Raw genomic sequence first — 23,190 nt, forward strand, 5'->3', positions numbered from 1 at the left:
CAAGTTGTTTGGCACCTATTTTATGCTGATTTCAGCTCATCCCCTCTACTTCCCCCAAATCCCCTCAAGCATGCCTGCTGTGACTGGTCCTTGCTGATTCAGCCCTTCCCTGTCCAGCTTCCCAAGCCAGTTGCTCCCTGCTGAGGCTTTATGATGGGGAAGCTGCATGTACAATTCAAAGCTAAGGACTGAAAAAGATAATGGAAACTCAGAAAACTGTAAATCAAAAAGAAACTCTGTGGGACTGTTACAGTCCTATATATAATGAGGGTCAGAAAGCAGTTTCTTTTGCTTTATAATATTAAGATTGGCCAAGATGAAGACCAATTCCTGATGGAGAGGGAATCATTCTTGATGTACAAGCTTGTCTTTCCTTTTGCAATCCTCACCCAGGTGTTAAAGAATGAATACTCTTGGTGAGATGAAAGATCAAGCCCTTCTCACACCCACCTGTTATTTTCTCTTCCCCTGCTGATATGAAGCCAGGAAGTCCCCTTGTCCTGTTAACACCACTGCTAGTGGGGGTGATGGGAGGTAAGCAACTCACACAGCAAAGGGTAGGCCTATAGGGGACCAGCAGCCAATCCAAGCTATGTATAAGGAAATAAAGGCCAGGAGTCTGAGTGTCTAGAGTTAGGAATAGAAAACCATATCATTTGATTATCAAGCTAGAACTCTTGCATGTGAATGAGGAGCATGAGCATTAATTAAGTCAGGACAAAAGCTACTACCTGGGATTGTTCTGGTTAAGCTGGAAGGTATAGTTACCTTAGTAAAGGGTCACAAAGGTAACAGAGATAAGTTCATGTGTCAAGAATCTTGTTCAGAAACATAGGAGACTCTCTGGCCATTGGTGTCTAGATGCTGTAGCAATGATCTGGAAAATGTAGGTGGTCTTTATGTATTTGCAGCTAATGAGGACACATCCAGTAGTGGAGTGGGTAACCTGAACCCATAGGTGGATGGAAGATGGAACATTTTGGTTAAGAAGGTAGTCCCTGGAGCCATATTACTTGGTTCCGGTGCTACTTACCAGCTAAATGATATTGGGTAAGATGATTGGTTTCTCTGTGCTTCAATTACCTGTTTGTAAAATGGGATATCCCTAACTGCCTGGTAGGATAATTGTGAGTTGCAAATGAGAAAAACTTGTAAAGCACTTAGAATAGTGCCTGGCTCATAGTTGTAAGAACGCCACGACAAGACAAAGAGGGCGCCGAGTATCAAAAGGCTTCTACTGGGCAATCGCTCCGGGGCAGAGCTCCCAGGCGTGAGCTAGGGAGAAAATGGGAGTCTGCAACCTGCGGGAAGGCGGGGCGACACCTATATACCCTGGCGGATCCGGAAGTGGCGGGACCAAGGTGCTGATTGGACTTTTGGTCCCTTGTCGGTTTTTGATTGGCCGGAGTCTTGGCGCCTTCGCGCCCATCAGTCTGCCTGGCAACGGGCTGTTGATTGGTGGATGTCTGTCCCTGTCAGTCTGCCTGGCAACGGGCTGTTGATTGGTGGATGTCTGTCCCTGTAGTCTGCCTGGCAACGGGCTGTTGATTGGTGGATGTCTGTCCCCGGGGCTTATCTGAGACCTTTCGGCGGGGGCTTCTGTCAGTATTTTCTGGCTGGCGCCTTCCCGCCTGCGATCAGCGTGACCTTTCAATAGTAAGTGTTCAAAGTATACTAACTGCTAGTTTTGTTATCATTATTGTTATCAACAAAGCAATGGACTCACAATTAGAAGCTATGATATGAGTACAAGTCTTGATACTTATGAGGTTTGTAATTGTAAAAGTCATGTAACTCTGAGCCTTAATTCCAACTCTGTAAAAGAGGGATATTCACAGTACTTACCTCAAACAGTTGTTGCAAAGAAAATATGAGAGTCTATGTATGAAGGTGCTTTTTAAAAAAGTTATTACTTACTGTTATGACTAACTGACAAGTGGTAATAGCAGTCTATTAGCGAGGAACACAGACCCTGAACTTCAGCCCTGCTTAAATTACAATAAATATGCATTCCCTTTTCAAAGATTGTTGTTATTTCCATTTTAGTCTCACCATCTTTCCATGAGGTGAACAGGTATCACCCCCATGTTTCAGAAACTGAGGCTCTGAAAACTTATGTGACTTGGTCATGATTGATCTGTGGCAGAATTGGTCTTAGGACAAGGTCTTCTGACTCTGAGTTCAGTGTACTTTCCACAACTCCATGCTGCCAAGCTAAATATTTAGAATTATATAAATGTTTTATTCTAAATTCTCCACTTAAGTTTGCCTGGGTTTGTAGACATTACCTGGGCTTCCCAGGTGGCGCTAGTAGTAAAGAAACCACCTGCCATAAGAGATATGGGTTCAATCCCTGGGTTGGGAAGATCCCCTGGCAACCCACTCCAGTATTCTTGCCTGGAAAATCCGATGAACAGAGAAGCCTGGCGGGCTACAGTCCATAGGGTCACACAGAGTTGGAAAGGGCTGACGTGACTTAGCATGCACACAAAAACATAGACATTACCTACCTCCAATGAAATACCAATGTTTATATCTGTCATTTTTGCATGTATAAATTTCACAATAGTGTATTTCTAACTTCTGGAATTTCGACTACTTGAAAAGACATCATGGTTTTGTGGTATGATAGTCTCACAATTTCTCAGTGATATTAATAATTCATGATTATCATTACAAGGAAAAATATTTACATTTATTTTACATTTTTTTCTATGTGATTTAAATCAGGTGATCTCTAAAACTTTGTAACTTGCTTGATTTATATTCGAACCCTAACCTTTCCTTAGGCTTTTAAAAATTTAGGGTAAACAGCCAATTATAAAAGTTTAGGAGTGAATATATTTATGACATCAGGATAAGGAAAGATTTTTTAAAGAAGCTACCAAAAGCTGAATCAAAGTAAAAAATGGAATAAATTTTACTACATTAAAATGAAAAACTTTTGCATGAATAAGACACCAGTGATAAAGTTTAAAAAGTGTTAAAAGATTTAAGGAGGTAAGAGAATAGAAGAATATGTTTGAAATGTAAATAACCAAAACTGAATAGTAACCATATTGTGTGAAGAATTAATAAACAAGAAAAAGTCATACTGGGTAAAAGATATGATCCAAAAATTCATTAAAGAGATGTCACAAAAGACTAAAAAACACACAAAATATACTTATTTCATTAGTAATGGGAAATGCAAAGAAAACAGTAATATTTTAGCAGCCCTGATTGGTAAAAATTAGAAATTTGTCAATATTAAGCATGGGTTAGAATGTGGGGAAATACTCCCATACTCTTCTATAGAGTGTAAATTGGTGTGACCACTTTAAAGTAACTTCAGTCTGGTAAAGTTGAAGCTTCAGCATCCAGCAATTCTACCTTTAGTATTTTCCACTTCTAGAGAACTTCACACGTATTATATGCAAAGGCTTAAGTGCAAGAATATCTACTGCATTATTTCTAGTCATAGTGAAAAATAGGAAACAGCTTAATTGCCCTAATTCTGTTGTTAGAGAAGGGAAAAAACAATCATGAAGTATTCATCCTATAGAAGGCTATACTGCAGTTTAAGCAAATGGACACGGTCCACTTGTATTAATGTAGATAAGTTGTAAAAAAAAAAATTCTAAATGTAAAAGGCAGGATATAAAAGGTTGGTGTTGTGTGTTTAGTCACTTTAAGTCATGTCCAACTCTTTTGTGACCCCATGGGCTGTAGCTCACCAGGCTCCCCTGTCCCTGGGATTTCCCAGGCAAGAATACTGGAGTGGGATGCCCATTTCCTTCTTCAGGGATCTTCCTGATCCTTGCACTTTCTGCATTGCAGGCAGATTCTTTACCACTGAACCACCAATGAATCCCATATAAAAGGCTATTTATAGCTAAATTTCTGTAAAATTTAAAGATGCACAAATAATAGTAATCATTGCTATGGATACCTGTATATGAAGTATAAGAACACAGTCATGGAAGAAAAGAACACTCTCTAACTTCATGGTATTGGTCACTTCTGGGGAAGGGGGAAAGAAGGGTCTTTAACTCTGACACAACATTTAAAACTTATTTAAAGTAAAGTTCAGAACATACAATAATCAAAAGGGGAATAGCTCTGGTCTAGAATTTTTAAGTTCATTGGTGCCTCTGAGTGACACCTTGACATTTCACGTGTTCCTTGAACTTTCTAGGGGACAATATTAGGTCAGGGTCTGCTTCAAATGAAGCAGAGGAATGCTTCATTCAAAGAAAATCTGAAAACCCTTCTCAATGTGTGAAATCAAAACTGCTCAGGCAGAACCTGGAGGGCAGAGCCAGGGTGGAGACCAGCACTCTTATTCCCATGTCCCATCACCACCACTCCCTCCGCAGAGCCCAGGAATTGACAGAGATCAGTTTGCAGACCCCTAAGAGAGGTGACCTCTCAGGCAGCTTCTCCCTCTGACTGCCTGTGGCACTATGTATTTCTTAATAAACAGCCTGCATGAGGTAAAGCCTGTTTCACTGAGGAGTCCCCGCCACATATAAGGGCCCAGTAGGAAACCTTCTGGAGGAGCAGAAGAATGTTTTTCACTGTGAATAACTATCTCCTAACCTGGCTGCTCCACAAATTTGAAGTTTGAGAAAAAGATTTCTTTCCATATATTTTTTTAAAAAATTAATTCATTATCTTTTTGCTGCTTATATTGATTCCTTGGGGCTTCCCTGGTTGCTCAAACTTCTGCAGTGCAGGAGATCCAGTTCAATCCCTGGGTTGGGAAGATCCCCTGAAGAAGGGAATGGCTACCCACTAGTATTCTTGTCTGGAGAATTCCATGGACAGAGGAGCCTGGTTCAGTCTACAATCCATAGGGTCTCAAAGAGTCAGAGGCAACTGAGTGACTAGTGTACACACACACACACACACACACACACACCGCACTTCCTTACCTCCCTAAACTTAAGCCTTCACCATTCTTTGTCCTAATCTGCTCCCCTGCTTCCTTCTTTCTTAGCCTTTATCCTTTTGTTTTTCCTTCATCTCATCCTAGAGCCTGTTACTGGACTCCTGAAGGTGCTTGACACTCAACCTCCCAAATAAAGGTTCTAAACCCACTGCTTCTACATTCCCATCACTCACTTTTTCCTTTACTCCCTGTATCCATTTCTTGATTGGAATCAATTGAAAAGGATTGACAACCACTTCCTAATTATGAAATTCAAAGGATTCTCCTCGATCCTTGAAATTCTTTTCTTAGTCATTGATATTGGGCTGAAGGGTCAGCGGCTCCTTGGTTATTCATCCCTTCAATCAACCAGATGCAGAAACATAGGTTCACTTTTGGTTTTCTACTTTTTGTTGTTGTTCAGTCGATCAGTTGTGTCTGACTCTTTTGCAACCTCATGGACTGTAGCCCTCCAGGCTACTCTGTCCATGGGATTTTCCAGGCAGGAATACTGAAGTGGGTTGCCATTTCCTTCTCCAGGGGATCTTCCTGACCTAGGGGTTGACCCCACATCTCCTGCATTGCAGGCAGATTCTTTACTGCTGAACCACCAGGGAAGCGCCTTTCTATTTTCACTTCTCTGTTTATTGAGTTTCAGGTAAGTAACAAATAATTGAGCAAAGCATATCCCAAATGCAGTGCTAAGAAACTGTTTTGAAAAATTATTGCTTATCTGAAGTTCCCATTGAACTGGGTGTATTTTTGCTTGCTAAATCTGACAGTCTTATACAGGGAACAGAACCTCCTTCTTACACCACACTTCTCCTTGGTTTTCTGTGGCCCTGATCCTCATTCTGCTTGTCTCATGATTGCTCACTCTTTGTCCTTCCCCATGATAGTACCACCTCTTTCCATCTCAGGGTCTGTTCTTGATCTTCTTCTCTTTCCTATAGTACTTACTCCTTCAAAGATCCCACCTATACTCGACAAATCCTTTCCTCTATGCTGATGATTTTGAATCATTTCTCCTTGGCCCACCTGTCCCCAAGCATGTATTTCCAGGTGTTTCACAGACACCTCAGACTCAGGGAACCAAAACTTCAATTAGTCCTGAGCTTTGCTGACCCCTCCTACCTCTGCCAAGTAAGCTCCTCTTCAATCATTTTTTATTCAGCCATTTTTTATTTTTTTAGGAGTACCTAGGTGCAAAAATATGAGTTCCTTCTGGTTTTTTTTTAATTTTTGCCTCTCTATTTTACCTGCAAGCTCCCCTGATCCTCCTTGCCATATGCCTGGCTTATTCTCAGTAAATATTGTTGAATGAATGGATGTCTCCTGGGTTTGTTTCTTTTTATCCATTCTGTGATAACCACCTTTATTTACATTGTTGTTACCTTGTGCTCATTCTGGCAACTGTGGCTTGATAATGGTTTCCCTTCATTCAGGCCAATACTGAGGGCCCTTCAAACTAATCTACCTGAGACATCTTTTCTTCGGGAATTACTTCAGTTTATTTTTTGAGTAGGTAATGCATTCGTGTGGCTCACATTCAAAAGGTACAAAAGGGTATGTTGAAATCTTAAAGAAGTTATTCATTATCATCTCTTTTGCCCATCTGAGTTTTTAAATTTATTAAAATTTTTCTTGTTGCTGAGGTAGAGTTGCCCATCTGATTTTATAACTAGTTGAGACATAGATACAGCAATGAGAAAGATGGAGATCAAAACTAGGTAAAATAATGAGGCTCAGTCTGTAAGCTGGCTTGCTCATCTTTAGCCCCAGAATTATAAAGACTTATCAAACCAGCCACAGATGCAGCTGGACAGAAAGCCTTCCCTATGTTTGGGAGGAGCTAGGGGCATCCACTTTGAGCAAACAGGCTGATTTCAACATGGAGAGAGAGGAGGCTGAGATGCGCACTCTCAATTTCTTTTCTCCAACTTAGATTGGTCACTCTCTGTTTCCTCGGGAGGGTGAGTGAAAGGTGAGGTGAGGGCCAGGAGTGTTGAATCCTGCACAGTGCTCCCTGGCTGATGTGCTAATGGATTGCAGCTGCTCCACAGGCTTTAAATCCCTTCATCCTTGGGCTGAGGATGGTCAGAGTCCCAGACTCATCCTCTTAGCCCTGAATTGTCTTATCAGGACTCTAATTTCCCCAGTTTCCTCCACTGACCAAATATAATCACTTTCTGTGTGTATGTCATGATGGCAGAAATCCTGGAGGCACTGCGCTAAGTAGCAGTCATCTCTGTATCTATAGATAAAAGCCAGGGCAAAGAGAGTCATCCTTCACTAAGGAAATACAGAAAAGCCTTCTCCAAGCCACCCCTCTTCCTGCCACCAGATTTTCCTCCCTGGTCTCCCCAGAGGCAACTGATTGTGTATATATAACACGGTGACAATGGTGGTTTAATCACTAAGTTGTGTTTGACTCGTGTGACCCCATGGACTATAGCCCACCAGGCTCCTGTGTCTGTGGAATTCTCCAGGCAAGAATACTAGAGTGGGTTGCCATTTCCTTCTCCAGGGGATCTTTCTGACCCAGGGGTTGAACCCAGGTCTCCTGCATTGCCCATGAATTTTTTACCATCTGAGTCACCAGGGAAGCCCCATATATAACATATATGATAGTATATATACAATTTACAATAGTATGTGTATGCACACACACACACATATATATATAACATGCAGGTAAATATTCTACACTTCCACCTTTTCCACACAAATCTTGAAACAGGCCAAATATTTAACAGACTACCCCCAAATCTCAATGTGAGGTGAAGTGAAAGTCACTCAATCATGTCTGACTCGTTGCAACCCCATGGACTATACAGTCCATGGAATTCTCCAGGCTAGAATACTGGAGTGGGTAGTCTTTTCCTTCTCTAGGGGATCTTCCCAACCCAGGGATCGAACCCAGGTCTCCTGCATTGCAGGTGGACTCTTTACTAGCTGAGCCACAAAGGCAGCCCAAGAATACTGGAGTGGGTAGCCTATCCCTTCTCTAGTGGATCATCCCAACCCAGGAATCAAACCCGGTGTCTCCTGCATTGCAGGCCGATTCTTTACCAACTGAGCTATTGGGGAAGCCCAAATCTCAACAACTTAGTACAATAAAGTTTACTTATTGCTTGTGTTCCAATCCACTGTGGCCTTTGTAGTCTTCTCCAGGGGCCGGTAATCATTCCCAGCTTCCTTTAAGCTGGTGGCTATGCCACTCCCTAGTATTTGGGACCTCTGCCAGATGTTCTATGGGAACTAACAATGGCAGAAAGACAGAGAACATAGGAGATCCAGGGGATTTTAGAGACCAGGGTTGGAAATTACTTATATTACTGTTATCCATATTCAACTGTCAGACCTTTGTCATATGTCACACATGATGACAAGAAAATGTAGTCTAGGTATCTGGCCAGGACAGAAAAGAAAGGGAGTGTGGTGAGGACATAGCAAGTTTTTATTACACATGCCAGATGGATTGTTTTACACCTTACTGTTTTAGCTTCACAACAAATTTTAGAAAGCAGCCGTAAATCAGTTCCTAGACAGTTTCCTCAGCCTTTCTAACAGTTGCATAGTATTCAGTTTTACAGATTGTAGTTGACCCTTGAACAACACAAGTTTGAACTGTGTGGGTCCACTTATGTGCAGATTTTTTTCAATAGCAAATACCACAGTCCTACATGATCCACAGTTATTGGAATCTGCAGAGGCAGAACCATAGATAAGTAGAAATTGCAGAAAGAGAAGAACCTTGTATACAGAGGGCCAACTGTGAGTTATACCCGGATTTTCGAGCATGGGGAGTTGGCACTCCCCTACCTTGATCAAGGGTCAGCTGTATACTGTGATTTATTTAGCCAGTCTGTGGCTCAGTCATCCTCAATGTTTTCTTTTTTTCCCCATTCATTCATCTGCAATGAATACTCTTGTCCTTATGTCATTCCACACATGTGCAAGCATATCTGTGGAATAAATTCTCAGATTCGATGTTGCTGAATCAAATAGTATGGATATTTGACATTTTTATAGCTGTTGCTAAATTACCCTACTAAAAAGTTATTCAAATTTATACTCCCAATAGCCATTTTATTGTTTAATCTTGCTGGGTAAAATGTTTCTACTTTTCTCCATGTTTGAATGAATATTTCTGTGCCTCGTGCCTCCAATCCTCAATCCATTGCATCAACAGTTTCTTTCATTTCAATTCAGGTACAGTGACCATTTCTTGAGAAACAATCAGTGTTCGGTACCACGTAGACCCCTTTACATCTCTTATTACATCTAATCATGAAAAGCAAGTCTAGGAAGTAGGCAAATTACAAATGAGGGAACTGAGGCTCAGAGAGATTAAGTAAGTAGATTAACCTCATCTAATTTGTAGGTGGTGTATTTTCATTATATATTCTGAAATTATTCTTCTTTTCCCTCCTCTGGTACTTCTCACACCAAAGCATCACCTAGGGCAGAGGAAAGGAAACACTCATTCTTGTGTTGTCTAGAGCTGCCTTCCCTGAGCAAGCCAAGATTTCTTTGAAGTCTTCTATATATATTAAAAATGCATGCAAGTATTGATTTTCACTTTTAAATATATCTGCATGCTTAAAGTATTCAAAATATTTCAAACTACTTGCTTTTAAGTATAACTGAAACTTCAGGAAGCTGCCAATTTGCCCTGTGGCTTGGTGAACCCTGGCCCAATGCTCCCAGGGCAGACAAAGGAGCATGGTTTTGTATGTTGGTGCCCTATGGAGAGGTTCATCCTTCAAAACCCAGTTCATGTGCTGATTCAAGACCAAGGCTCCCTGCAGGGTCAGCAAGCCCAGAGTGCTATCTGTCTTCTAGAGAACTCTGGATTGCAGCAGAGACGGGGCTCACTAGATTTCTTATGAACAAATCATTGCAGATAAGCGAACACATTATTGTGTTAACTACTTTTATTTTTCCAAAGGAGCTGGGAATTGCCAGAATAATGAAGCCTGTTTCTGAGTGCCAACCTCTCTTAAACACTCTTAAATCTTGGTTTAAGCTGTTATGTTAGCCCGGTTCTCAACTGAAAAGCACGCATTTAGTTTGCCCCTGCATACACACCCAGTTCCCAGTGATACCCCTGTCACATTGATTGACACCGGGCATGCCTTTCATTTCTTCTCCTGTCTCTGGAAAAAGGGCATAATTGCATCTGCCAGCTACCACGCAGGAATGCTGTCAGAGTTGATGAAACAATGTTTTCAAAAGGCCTCTTTGGAAGTAATATGCCACATAAATCACAGTCCCCCATTAAAGTGGTTATTTTAGTGCTTATTTAGTTAGTAGTTGCATAGAACACTATGCAACTATTTTTCCCAAATAATTCGTATTGAGTCACTAGATGCCTTAATACTTAGGCCCAAACGGAATTTTGTATCTATAACCTTCTGATGAACTTGAGAGTTGAACTTGGTACCTTTCGTTTCTACTCTTGGAAAGTTTTCAAGTTGGTTATCTCTATGAATGTATGTCTGGGCTATTCCTAGCCAAACACTAGTGCATATTTGAGATAATAGATAAAACTACTGCATCCTTGTAATAGTTGAACATATTGGTATTTTTCTGTCTCATACTATCTGGTATTTTAAGAATTGAATCCCAATATTTTAAAATCTCAGTTTTCATGAAGCATTCATAATTCTACCATTTGAGTTGTAGGTCTGTTGCTCCAAATTAATCATTCCTTATATAGGACGATAAACCATCTAAAAACTGAATGGTCTGAAGTTTTAAATTCTAGTAACTGTCTATAAATGTATTGTCCCATAGTTACTAGCCACAGAAAAATAAAAATTTCAGTCCCTCCATTCAAGTAGTCTCCAGTTCAATTGCTCAATAGATCATATGACCTATGGCTACTCTATTGGGCAGGATAGTAATAGAATATTTCCACCATCACAGAAAGTTCCATTGGACGGTGCTGGTCTCTAAAACTTGTATTTTAAGACTAGTATGTTTAGCTGAAAGATTTTTAACTTTCTGTCCTTCCATTTCACACCTGTCTTAGATTTTTTTCCTCTTCAGACTATAATGAAAAATTTTAATTGTTTGGGCTTTTAAACCAGTCTCACCTCCAAGGCCATGATTTGAACACAAAGTCTGAGGAAAATGACATGTGGAACCACCATCTGGAGTCTGGTGCAGTGGCAGATCCAGCCATTTCTGAGAAATTATCTGGGTTTGGAGTTACTCCCAGAACTCTGATTTAGCAGTTCCTAAGCTTATAGCAAGTCTGAAAGGAACACAAATCTGTTTTGTATATACAAATAAATCCTCGTACTCTGCATGCCATTCTCAGCCTGCCAGTTTCATCTGGCTGCTCCAGAAAATATAATTCAATAGCACATTAGTTAACCTGCATGCAGGGAATGGGGCACTCTGATTATTGAAATGTTCTGGTTGAGTGATTAACCTGATTTTTGCAGAAAAACTGCAGAGGCGAGGGATTTTCTGCCCAAGATGTGCCACTGTAATCCTCTCTTCCAGATGATCACAGATCACAGCTATATGGCTTCACTCCTCCAGAACAGAAATACATCTCTTTGCAAAAGCTTTCAAATATGCAACTGATAGACTCTTGAAGAGGCCTCAAAAATAGATCAATAATGGTGTTTTAGATAATCTTAGAAAAAAAGAGTAAATTTAGAAGGAGAAGTAATCTCTTTGCCCAAATGTTGCACAGTTGTAACACTTAAGAGTTCCTGACAATGGGGCAGTTTCTTCAAATCATATAACTTTACAATATTAATTCAGATATTTCATTTTCTTTAGTAATGAATTCTTAAAAGTGCTTACTAGATGTTAAGCAATGCTGCAAGAGCTTTACAAGTATTAATTCACTTAATTTTTATAACCACCTTAGAAATTAGGTATAAAATTATTGTATTCATCTTAAAGATGAAAAAACATGAGAGGCACAAGAAAGCTCTGGATAAGCCAAGCTGTTCTACCTGAATGCTCACTGGTCCAAGAGGTTGTGGCATCAGTGAGAGAATATCTAGGCTTGTAAGTGGGCACCCAACTGAGTTACATGGTTCCTACTTCCACAGCCTATCCCTTCCCAAATATTAGATGAGTAGAGTCAAGGGGCCAGTGTGGGGAGGGAGAAGAGGGACTCTGGCAATGCTCAGTTAGACCCAAAGTAAATAGTGGAGTTAAGAAAAACTTTTCTTAGTTTTTAATTAAATAATTCTTACCTGTGATATATAAGGTTTTTAGGGAGATATATATAAATATATATAATTCCCTGGTGGCTCAGATGGTAAAGAATCTGCTTGCAATGTGGGAGACCTGGGTTTGCTCTGGGGGGGGAAGATCCCCTGGAGAAGGGAATGGCAACCAGTGTTCTTGCCTGGAGAATTCCATGGGTAGAGGAGCCTGGTAGGCTACAGTCCATGGGGTCGTAAGAGTCAGACACAATTGAGTGACTAACATTTTCACTTTTTCATAATTCACTCCATTTTAATAGATTTGACTTTCAAAGGCAATTAATTTTTTTCCCAATTTAGAAAAATATATCGAGCAATAAGCTAGCACTGGAAGGGATGAAAGCAGCACAGAATTAACCAAGGGCATCATTGTGATCCTTGATGGGTTCCCAGTTTGTTGGAGAAAACAGTCAAACAGAAACTGATAAATTGTGTTATGAAACATGCTACGAGGGAGGGTACAAAGTGCTGAAAGACCACAGAAGAAAGAACAGTCGGTTTTGACTGGGGAAATCAGAGCATGTTTCAGAGAGAAGTAGTTTTTGAGAATCAGCTTCAGAGATGAGTAAGAATTCGGGCAAAAAAGTATAGAAAGTGTAGTTGTGAGACCTGTACATCTGAAAGATTTTGATGAGTGTTATAATGGTAAGAAGGCCTTAGTGGAGAAATAATGAATGGCAGTGTATGTGTGTGTGCGCGCACGTGTATATGTGTGTGTGTGTGGATGAGAGCGAGAGACAGAGTGTGAAAGAAGTAGAGAAGAAGAGGATGAATCTAAGGAAGGCTTTAAAGATTAAATTAGTTTTCATTTTCAGACTACTCAGCACAGAGCATGTATTGGATTCAAGAATTTCTACATCTCATTTCATCGTACTTCACACTAAGGAATTTTTGCCAAGTTTATTTTAGCATTTAAGTAAAAGCCAATAAACAAATACTAGAAAAATCCTATTTCTCTTTCAAGTGTGTTTTTTCAGAGTCTGGAAAATATTCTGAACTTTGGAATAGGATAAAGTAGGGAAAACTAAGACTAAATTTCTAAAAATGTTTTATTTGGGAAAACTTTAAATAAATCATGTCAGAAGCCAAAAAAAAAAAAAATAGAATAAAAACATTTAAAATATGAAGAATGAATAACTAATCAAAATAAAAACAAAAAATTTTCTTTGCCTAGAAAGGTTTCTTTCAGATTTTATGTTGTTCATATTAACTACAGAATGGAACGTAAGTTTTACATTTAAAATATTACTTTATAAGTTATAGTCAATCATAAATTTCTAAGTTTGCATTTTCTCTTATTTTCATCTCTGCTAATTTAATAGCACATTAATATGTCTCATACAACTTTAGCAAAGGAAACTATAACTTTTTTTTAAATTTATTTTTATTAGCCCAAAAGAGCATCTTCATAACTACACATTTGTGTTTTTTGGCAGATGACATTTGATCCAGAAATCTTCTTCAATGTTTTACTGCCGCCAATTATATTTCATGCTGGATATAGTCTAAAGAAGGTAAATATACAGTGATTGTTTTCTTCTTTTATCATTAAATAGAGAATCTTGCCAGCACTATTGAAAAAAAAAAGCGTCATTTTATTTTACGTGATTACCTATTTGGTAAAAATATCATTATCTTAGATTATGTGATACAGATTCAAATCTGACATGCTTAGAATTCTTCTAAACTTGCTCATCCAGTATACTGATTGTTAGTCACGTGTAGCTATTAAGCCCTTGAAACTTGACTAGTCTGAATGAAGATGTGCTTTACGTGTACAATATGCACTGGATTTTACAGGCTCAGTATAAAAAAAGAATGTAAAATAGTTCAACAATGTTTTATATTTATTTCATGTAGAAATGATAATTTTTGAATACATTATAGTATCAACATTCATTTTACTTTTTAAAAACTTATTTTAATATGACTACTAGAAAAGTACATATGTCATTTTATTTTATTTTTTTTACATATGTCATTTTCAATGACATATATGGTTTACATTATATTTCTATTGGGCAATATTATTCTAGATGATTATAACCAAAGGGTTTGCTGTTAATTAACATTGAATTTATAGAGAGAAAGTTCAGTCTCGCATTTTTTTGCACTTGCAAAACATTACTTATGTGCAGGCTGAACATGTACATTTCCTAAATTAGTAATTCCCACCAAAGCCTACATGCTAGCCTCACCAGGGCCACAGATCGAGGCTCCAGCCTGAATGAGTTTTGAGATGCAGAGTTAAAGTGCTTGCTTTCCTGCTGCCCACCCCTGATGCCAGAGATTCCTAGGGCTCTCCTCCCTTGGCCTGTAGGCTTCAGCAGCCTTTGCTTGTTCAGTACAGACTTGATTTTCTTGTGTACTTTGGGCTCCCTCTTGCTGTCAGTTCTGGCTATTTAGCTACCACTTACAGAACTGGAAGGGAGTTTTTCCAAGCAAGCGTTTGAAAAGATTTAGAAAGCTGGATTTATTCCGCTCATCCTTCTTCATCCCAGCCCCAAGACTAAGCATCATTTTGTGTGATTCATTAAAATAAACTGTTGTAGGTGATTAAGGTTCGGTTTCATCACTTTCAGAAAAACAGTAAATCAGAGATCCAGTAAAAGTCAAATGGCAACTTAAATCTTTTAGAACAGTATATTTAAAGTGCTAAAGGGGTTTCAGTGACAACAAAACTTCTTAAAAACTCTGTCTTCTTTAATCATTCCAGAGTCCTGCATGACCATTGCCCCAATCCCTTCCTCCTCTCTCAGGGCCAGCCAGTTCTGGCCTGTCGCTTTCCAGATGTATTTTTTCCCTGTTTGTTGGAAACCTCTGTCCTTTACAGTGTTAATCAGCTAAGGTTTCTTTGTACAATACGGCCAGCAACTGAGGCTCCAAAAACAGAATTGGCCTTAACAGTGAGGAAAGGGAGAGGCTGTGAAAACACATGCATTTGTTTTTATTTCTTGTTATGCTAAGAAGAAAAAATCTGATGTACTATATGAAATCTATCTTTTCCTCCCCAGAGACACTTTTTTCAAAACTTGGGATCTATTTTAACATATGCCTTCTTGGGAACGGCCATCTCCTGCATCGTCATAGGGTAAGTGACATTTGGAGCTTAAGTTCCAGAAGGCTCTGGGGCCAGTCTCACATTTCCTAGCCTCACACTCTCTGGGTGAATGGTTTTTTGTTGTTTGTTTTTCTTTTCTTTCAGTATATCACATCTTGACATGCTTTTCTGACTCAGTTCCAAGGCTTCCATGTCTTCTGAGAAACACAAGGCTTCAAATCAAAGCAAACTAGAATTAGATTGTTGGATTTTCCCTGTGAGTTTTGAACTTCTGACTTAGACAATGTGGCTAATTTGGTTTGAGTTATGTGAAACACATTACCTTTTTTGGCTTAAATAACGCAGATAAGCACGTTGTTATTCTTTTTCCATCTTCTTTGCAGGATCTTACCTGTATTTGACAGGAGTACAATAGTAATATATGTCAGGGGTTTTCTTTCTAAGGGAAAGTTAACACGAGAGCCGTCTGAGACAGATATTCTAAATATCAGCAGAGTTGTTTAATGCTGGGATGGCTTTTTGGTCGATACACTTTAGAATGCAGACTTGTTTTTTTCTATTTATATTTTATTGGTTATGCTGCGAGCCCCAGACTCTGGCTTGCAACTCATCGTAAAGCAGAATGTGGTACAAAATGGTGAAGCCAATCCAATTCACTTACAATTCTATCCAATGCATTAAATCTGCACTGTAGAAAACATATTCAGCTGCTCTGACTATGATGGTGTGGATGTCTTAAATTGTCTAATACAGCCAGTTCTACCCTGAAATTTTACTGCATACAGCTGTTATATCCCTAAAACAAGAAACTGAGGCTAAAAACACACATTAGTCACTCACCCAGCCCTTTTCTTATGAAGTGTTTAGTGTGTGTCACTGGAAGGCTAAGGAGCTATCATTACTTGGACCTGAAAATGGGGAGTAGGGGGGGTTATGTTGAATTCGCTCTTAAATTTTTATTGGTTCAAGCCTAGAACAACTCAGGCTACATTATATGAAAATGTCTAGCATGGTTAAGTTAGTGAGAAAGCTGAAGATTTTAACAAGTGAAGCTGGAGGCTTGCAGAGATGTCAACTGGGGAGCCTCATAAATTCTGGACAACTAAGAGGTCTATCAACGGTTTGTGTTTGAGAGTCACAGTGGATTGGATCCTTCTGGAAGCTTGTTCAAGGGAGGGCTTTTCTGTTCTGTGGGTATGCCGTAGCTAAATATTCAAACTTCAAAGCTGGCAAGGGCCTCAGAGATCTGTGTGATTACACTCTTCCTTCTGAAGATGAGAAGTGTAACATCTTGAAAGGCTAATTAATTGTTTCAGTCTCACCATCTATAAGAAGTAGGACCTTGGTCAGGACAAAATTAAAACTGCTGCTCTTGATCCAGCAGTATCTTGCTATCACCCTCTCTTTATTTAACAATTTATCTTTAATTTCTACAAATCCCTAATCATTATTCCTATACATTGATTCAAGACTCTGAGATGTGTGAACTCTCAACAGACACTTATCAGTTTATAGCAAAGACTGATCTTTAGCAGTTCTATAATATGGAAATCCGAAATTTATAATAGATCTAAATTCTAAACTTGTAGACAATATTATCAAATTATGGCATAATAAGTTTCATTATAACTCTGTTTCCTTTCATAACAGATTTCAAGTACACTTGTTTGTGTATGTACATAACATGCTTTTGCTATTATTAAAACTCTATACATCTATTTTTTAAAGTACAATATATAGTATGTGTGTGTGTGTGTATACTAGCATGTATGCATTGTATGTAATTGACTTGTTCTTAAAAATTTCAGTTCAAGAGAAACAGTAATATGTATTTATTGGAGCTGACAAGCTCTTCTAATTGATTTTTAAGGCTGCAGTTAACCATTTATAATGGAAAGTGATTTGAATAAGATGTGCAGCCCTGGCAAAAACCTTTAGAACCATGTTCTTTGCTTGAACAACAAAAACTTGTAGGGTGCCTTCCTAATGTTAAAATGTGGAAGGGATAGATAAATTAAAGATTTTAGGATCTTATGCAGCAAGGTAAGGGAAACCCTTAAAGAGCTTTAGCTCGAGAGTGACAAGGTCAGATTTACACTTTAGGAAGGTCATTCTGGTGGCCATGTGAAGTGGAAAAAAGGCAGCAAGGCAATTTCCAAGCTAGGCTGGAAATGATGAGTGCTTAGTATCAGGCAGTGGCAGTAAAGATGGACATCGAGTCATCAATTTATTGAAATCCTGAGAGAATGAGGTCATGCAGAGCAAGTATATGGAGTGAGAAAGGTAGGTATCTGGGCAACAGCACTATCTGAAGAAGGGGAGTGGTCAAGTGGGACAGACGTAGATAACCGTTGGATTCAATCCCTGGGAGATGGTGGGTGACTCCACACTTATGCTATGGGCAGAAATAGAGGAAGAGCATTGGCAGGCTCAATTGTTTGGGGTACTGTAGGATGAAAAACAATCATTTTTCTATGCTGCTCTCCAGATACAATTTCAAAAATTTTGAAGTGAAATTAGTGGTGGTTTAGTCACTAAGTTATGTCCAACTCTTGTGACCATATGGACTGTTGCCCACCAGGCTCCTCTGTCCATATGGTTATCTAGGCAAGAAGACTGGAGTGGGTTGCCATTTCTTTCTCCAGGGGAACTTCCTGACCCAGGGATCAAACTCACATCTTCTGCATTGGCAAGCACATTCTTTATGAGCAACCTGGCAAGCCCCAGCTTAATTTATAGTATGCTCAAAACATTCCGTAAGCAGCACCGAAGATAAATTTTATTTATGTTTAAAGCAACCATATTACATAATAAATTCCATGACAAACAATATGGGTCTCTTAGACAAGGAAATCCCCCATTTCCTTCTTCAGAGGATCTTCCCAACCCAGGGATTGAACCCAAGTCTACTGAATTACAGGTGGTCTCCTGCATTGCAGGTGGATTCTTTACCAACTGAGCCACCAGGGAAGTCCACTGAAGAAAAGGCACACACTTAAATTCAGACCAAAATTATACTTTCATAATTTGGTAACTCCCATTTTGTGAATCACTCAAATTTAAACTTAAATCTTAGAAAACAACCAGTTCTATTCTTCTGATAAATTAATAGTGACAAAAACAATACAACAAACATTTATTGAAAGCTTGATATGTACCGTGCCCTTTTAAAAAGTGCTGTACATGGATTATTTCATTTAATCCTCCAAATAATCCTATTAAGTAGATACTATTATTACCCTCATTTAACAGTTGAGACAGCTGAGGTTCAGAGAGAGTAACACAGTGGAAGTAGTAGGGCTGATATTAGTAACCAAATAGTTTGGCTTCTGAGTCATATTCTTCATGCCAAAAAACTGCTTTACTTCTATTTTTTATTAGCACTAGAAACACTTAAAATATTAAACTAAAAAATAAAATGGTAGGATAAATATTTACTAACATGCCACATGTTTCTTTATTTATCCCCTTAAAAGTACTCATAGACATGAGAGATTTTTATCAGGAATCCCATCTAAAAAGAAATCCATGTTTTTAAGGGAAAGAAGGAATGCCTGAGTTTATGCAGATATATTTATATTTGGATAAAATAGGCAAGAGAAGGGACTGAGGACAATTAGTTAGAATGGAGTCTGAGAACAATTTTAAAAAGTGTGTAGATCCTGGGTAGTAATTTAGTGAAGAGGGATGAAGACGTTGGATTTTACATACTATCAAGTGTGGTAGTCCTGGTGGGTATTAGGAATATTGTGCAATTTTCCATGTTGGAGAGTCAGTCTCACAGAGTGATGTAAGAGAATGTGGGAACTGGAGTGCTGGAGAGTCAGCTGACAGATGCCCATGAATCTCAGGATGAGAAATGTATGAGGATGTGAAGGTCATGAAGAGTGATTATGGAATATGCATGAAAACTCAGCTTGTGGGCCATAATCTTCTGCTGGTAAACCCTGTAATCAAACGGCAGGCTGTGCTAGAGCTGGACTCAGATGTTCTATAGGATTTGAGGTTGTGGGTCCATTTAAATGAAAAAGTTCTTAAATTTTATTAACTTCATTTCATTAAAAAAATGAGATGTAAGTCATTTTTCAGTTTACATGGGAAAGTTTAACAATATCCCCCTGGAAATAAAGTCGAAGAAACCTTTAAACATTTTTTTAAGGTTAAATTATTCTTAATTGAACCATCTTTTCTAGTTGTCTCCCCCATTTTATCACTTAAGAAATATTTAAAATACATCTCTGCTTTTAAATAAAATCCATGTATTTGAATTATTTTGCTCTTCATCTCCTCAGCCTTTGAGAGCTATTCCCTTACTGTTGACTCAATGTCTCTACTTTCATGGTCACATAGGTGTATCATCACAATGCCAACCTCCCTAATGCTTACTGCCATCATGTACATTTTTGTCCTAAGAACTGATCAGCGTCTGTGAAACACTTCTTTAAGAGAGTTGAAAATGATATCCTTTTAGCTTCTCTGTTAAGGGCAAATTAAAACAAATACCACAGTTTAAAAAAAATATTTCGAAAAAGGGGGTATGGATCTAAATGATGAAGAATGGGGTGTTAATTTTAAGAAAAGCTCACTTTTTAAATTTCATTCCATGTGCCAGACACTGACCTATGCTTTTTACAAGCATTATCTCATCTTATTCTTATAGTGCCCCTATGAGACAGGTACTATTATCATCTTTCTTTTACATGCAAGGATGCTGAAGTTGAGACGTGCTCAAGGTTACACATTAAGTAAATGGTAATAAATGGCACAGCCTGTCTGACTTGAGAACAATACTCTTAGAGTCTCTTTGTCCTCCTCCTAAGATGATACATTATATTTCCTATATTGTTTTGTAATTAATAATTATATATGCAAGACAAACCAAGCCCTCAGTAATTTCATATTTTCACATTTATCATTGTTGCTGTTCAGTCACTCAGTCATGTCTGACTCTTTGCGACCCCATGAACTGCAGCATACCAGGCTTCCCTGTCCTTTACTATCTCCTGGAGTTGCTCAAACTCATGTCCATGAGGCAGTGATGCCATCCAACCATCTCATCCTAGCAATTATGAAAAATATGAATGTTTGATATTGAGCTATGAATATAACTGCAATGTAGAAATTGAACCTGTCCTTTCTAACTGGAGATAGTTGGAGGGATAATATGACTTCATTTTACTTCCTTAGAATTGCTGGATTTGAGGTAACTCACTCTGGAAAATCTGGATTCAAGTGTGAGGTTGTTTATATTATTCATATCAACATTCTTCAGGAATGTTTTTTTACCTGCCGGGCTCTCTAATACCCCAGAGAAGCATGCCTGACACTACCCTCTTGTGCGATCATGCCCGCTGAGCTGGGGCCTGTAGGCCTGAGTGCCCATGGAGCTAGTTCTGGAATCAGTGTTTCTCTGTCCTTGAAAGGGATAAGGTTTGTTGAGTTTCAGCAGTCTCAAAAGACTGACTCCTAAACCTGGAAGAAGGAACAAGGGTCTAGAATCAAAATCTGAAGAAGTATAGTTCATGGATGGAGGCCAATGTGTCAGTGCCTTAGGCTCTAACGCTGTAAAGAGAATGATTTAGGGCAGTTCTTAGTTCCTAATCCAGTTCTTAATCCAGGAAACACAGACCATTAGATGTGCATAGAAGGACTTCAGCAAGGCAGTCAACCCCCTTAAATCATCTATGAATTTTTTATGAGAGAGAGTCTATGTAGATTTCACTGTCTCATCAGCTTTGCTAGGGAGTTGCAGTTCCCAAAGAACATGTTTTTCAGGAGCCTAAGCAAAGAGAGAGGTGGGGAAGGAAGGATTTGCCACATCTCCATGTTTAATTAAAATGGAAGAGTTCTCAAAATATGCGTGCTATTATTTTATCTGTACTGTAGAGTAATAACAATAAACCAACTATTAGGTATTTGCCTGTGTTCCCAGACTTGGTGGCCATTCTGTTTCCATGCCTGAGAGTGGAAGTGCCGGCGGTAGGGTCTACAACACAATATTCATTTTTACAGATGAAAAATAATCTTCAAAGCAATTGTTCTTTGGAATTTTTGGCAATTTAATAGGAATGATATGAAATTCTACTGTAGTCTTTTTTTTTTCTACTGTAGTCTTTATTTTTATTTCCCTAATTGTTAATGAAATAGATTATATTTTCATATGATACCTGACCAAACCTTTTATCCACTTTTCTAATGAGTTGTTTTATCATATTTTTTTTTCATATTTTTATACTTGTTGTTTTATCATATTTTCATTATTTTGCCTGGTTTCTTTATATATTCTACATGGTAATCTATATTTAGTTACAGCCACAAATATTTTCTTCCAGTGTGTGTCTTATGCTTTTACTTTTTTCATGATTCTCTTAATGAACAGAATTTTTAAAATTTAATGTAGTTAAACTTATAATTTTTTTCTTTTATGGCTAGCATTTTAAAATTTTATTTACTAAATCATTCCTTGCCCCAAAATCAGAAAGACGTTTTCTTCTAAAGTGTATTAAAGTTTTGCCTTTTGCAGTAAGTCCATTTTCTGAAATAGATTTTTGTGTATAATATGAAATAGACATCTAATTAAATTTTTTCTTTCTCAAAGTGACAACTAATTATTCTAACATCATTTATTGTCCTGTCCCACTTTCCCCCAGGATCTCCAGTGCCTCCTGTATTATGTGTTGTGGTTTCTGTTTTGGGCCATTAATTCTTTCTAATTGATCTCTAATCTATTCCCGCACCAGTACCACACAGTCCTAATTATGATGGCTTAACAATTAGTCTTTATATCTTAAACAGATACCATTCTTCATGAGTACCTTGTCTATTATTATTTCTTTACTCTAGAGTATAACTTTATTCCAGTGTTTACATTTATGAGTAAATAATTTTAAAATTTATAAAGACATTCTTACATACTTTGGACTTATTTGTATATCTTATATTTCTGAGTGTTTTCCTTAAGGACCCTCTTGCACACATGCACCATGTATAAAAATGTTTGTATCAACATTATTCAGAATAGCAAACACTTGTAGACAACTCATATTTCATGAAAAAAAGGAAATTGAATGTATATAATATTATACAGCACTCAAAACAATGAAATAAATAAAATTGCTGATGCCAATGTAGGTGAACCTTGGAAACAATGTAAGATCAATAAATCAAGTCCCATGTTACCTTTTTATAAAGTTCATAAATGACCAAGATTAAACAATATTGTGTAAGCATACACGCATATGGGTGAGAATACATATACATATATGTGTAGCAAATAGGGAATTAAGATCACAAAATTCAGCAAAGTGGTGATTTCTGGGGAAGAGGGAAAAGAATGGAATGGAAAGAAACACACAGAGGGAATAAGTTATTGGTAATATTCTGTCTCGTAGCTGGAAGTGGGTTTCCCGGTAGTCAGTATACTATTATAATTTAAAATTTGCATATATCTTCTATATATTCTCCTGCATGTGTCAATTGTATTAACAAGAAAATAAAAGGGAAAACAAGTTGAAGGGGCTATCTAATAGGTTTATGAATATAAGCAGCTTGATTATGCTGCTCACTTCATTTCTGGGAAACTCTTTCTTCTATTGTTTCTCTTTGTGTGTGTTTTAATAAGAAGAACTCTGGTTGGCAGGCAATAGCAGAGATGCGAAGGTGCCAAGAGTGTATTGCCAGTGTCCCCTGGTTAATTCTTGTCAACCACAAAACTCTCTATTTTCCCTCTCTCTTCTCTATCCCCACCTTCCCTCTTGTTTCTCCCTGCTCTTTTCCCCTCCTTCCCAACCGTGTTTTTCTCACTGTCCCCTGAGACTCTGGGCTGCTGCTCTCTGAGACTCCATTTTCAGGAGGCTGCAGCCCAGCAGAGCCCAGGAGGCTGTCGTGAGTCTTCTAGAAGGCCCCATGCCTCTTCAGTGCATTCATTTACTCTCTGGATTTGGAGCTGGCACGGTAATAGCTGTCACTGCTGTCAG

General features: G+C 38.4%; 1 protein-coding gene across 1 annotated transcript in view; it reads left to right on the top strand.

Moving 5' to 3' along the window:
- Positions 1 to 23,190, top strand: part of SLC9A9 (solute carrier family 9 member A9) — a 647,359-nt gene that overhangs the window by 46,076 nt on the left and 578,093 nt on the right. Inside the window, exons 3-4 of the mRNA XM_043474178.1 lie at positions 13,590 to 13,667; positions 15,168 to 15,244. Of these exons, the coding sequence (XP_043330113.1) occupies positions 13,590 to 13,667; positions 15,168 to 15,244 (155 nt within the window). The remainder of the gene's footprint in view (positions 1 to 13,589; positions 13,668 to 15,167; positions 15,245 to 23,190) is intronic.

This window comes from Cervus canadensis, chromosome 7 (genome assembly GCF_019320065.1).
Source record: "Cervus canadensis isolate Bull #8, Minnesota chromosome 7, ASM1932006v1, whole genome shotgun sequence".
NCBI classification, from domain to species: domain Eukaryota; kingdom Metazoa; phylum Chordata; class Mammalia; order Artiodactyla; family Cervidae; genus Cervus; species Cervus canadensis.